At 61.4% G+C, this 1,573-nt stretch overlaps 1 protein-coding gene across 1 annotated transcript in view; it reads right to left on the bottom strand.

The window, feature by feature from the left end:
* Positions 1–571: 571 nt before the first annotated feature.
* Positions 572–1,573, bottom strand: part of LOC104167950 (chromosome unknown open reading frame, human C2orf82) — a 9,657-nt gene continuing 8,655 nt past the window's right edge. Inside the window, exons 3-4 of the mRNA XM_009708361.1 lie at positions 1,429–1,571; positions 572–681 (exon numbers count right to left, since the gene is read on the bottom strand). Of these exons, the coding sequence (XP_009706663.1) occupies positions 572–681; positions 1,429–1,571 (253 nt within the window). The remainder of the gene's footprint in view (positions 682–1,428; positions 1,572–1,573) is intronic.

Raw genomic sequence — 1,573 nt, 5'->3', positions numbered from 1 at the left:
AGTGAACTGAGGGGAACTTCTTGTTGTCTCATTTTTCCGTGTGATGAAATATAGCTGAGCGAGCCAGCACCAAAGCAACACGCGTGCGTCTTCTTCCTCTCCAGTCCCCTCCAGTGCAACTGGTGGGGGGCAACTGGCCCAAACGCAGGGGAAGGGGAAAGTGGGGCTGAACAGGAACGTGGGGTGGGGTGAGACTGTGGAAGTATCGGGGTGGTTTACACCAACTGAACAACCCTTCCCTAGGAAAGCTGTGCAAGGGGATGCCCAACACCATTAACCGCCACCTCAACTCGACCACGAGAGCTGCTGCCAGCTCAAAGCCACTCACTGCCACAGGTCCCTCCTGACTGCGCGGGTGACGCTGCCAGGTCCGCGTACACCCAGGAGATCCACACACTAAGAGCAAAGAGCGCTTTGGGGTGCAGCTTCGCTGCCCAGCACAGAGGCTGGAGCGCCCTTTGCCACACGCGTGGCAGCATTTCTTCCCCGAGGGCCCCAGGCAGATGGGGAGCAGGAGCAGTTGAGGGCAGGAGACAGGCTGGTTGTGGTACAGAAAAATCTTTTATTGAGTTCAGGAGGTCGAGAACTTTCTCAGCGTGATGACAACCAAGGCCACAAGCACAGACGTACCCAGGAGGGAGGCGATGACAATGGCACCGATAGCTCCGGGCCCCAGCGAGCCTGTAGGGACAGAGAACGAGGTGGTGTGAGGTCAGCAGAGCCAGCGGGTCTCAGACGGGAAGGTCTACGGGGATCATCCCCACATGTCCCCAGCCATCCGGCCACACTCCTGCCCTGGAGCTCCCTGCACTGGCCACGGTGGCCGTTCCCATGTCCCCACACAGCCAAGGTGTGGTCCTGTGCCCCAGCAGCATTGAGCCCTCGGGGCAGGAGGCCGGAGCCAGCCACTGCCTCCTTAGCCAGCTCGCAGTGACAAGGACAGCTGCCACAAAGCGGGTCACTGGCGCTCGGCTTTCCTGTTAACAGCCAGAGAGCTGCTTGCTTTGTTGCAGAACCACATCACAACAGGCGTTCGCTGTAGGTCAGGAGCCAGGGAAGGTGCTCGCACTCCCTGTTCAAAGAGCTTCAGGCATGCTCCTGCCCTGGGGAGCCCGGCCTGTGCTCAGGGCACTTTTTGCAGGTACCTGCTGCGATGGGTCAGACCTGGGGCAGGGAGAAAGGCCTCGGCAACTGCTCTGGGGCTGGCAAGCACTCCGCAGCGGAGGCTTTTTGGCAGGAAAGTTGCCCTGAGCAGGTAATACAGGTGCTTTTCCCCACCCCGCAGCAGTGTGGCTGGGGATGGGTCACCTCTGGTGGTTTAAACACCTCCTGGGAGGTGACAGGCCCATAAAGAGCAAATCCACAGCGAGGACATCCCGAGCTGCTGCGGGAGCGACCCGCAGGCAACCCACCCGCACGGGCACGTACCGTCCCCAGCATCCAGCCGGTGCAGGTGGGTGGTGTCCTCGGGCTCCAGCTCGGAGGTGTACGGGGGGAAGGCGGTGGCATCTGAGAGCCGGGCTGTGGTGGTGGCGGCATCGAAGGGGCCAGATCCGGAGGGCAGCTCGGGTGG

This window comes from Cariama cristata, unplaced genomic scaffold (genome assembly GCF_000690535.1).
Source record: "Cariama cristata isolate BGI_N322 unplaced genomic scaffold, ASM69053v1 scaffold12789, whole genome shotgun sequence".
Taxonomy (NCBI): Eukaryota; Metazoa; Chordata; class Aves; order Cariamiformes; family Cariamidae; genus Cariama; species Cariama cristata.
This window is presented reverse-complemented; position numbering and strand designations above follow the sequence as displayed.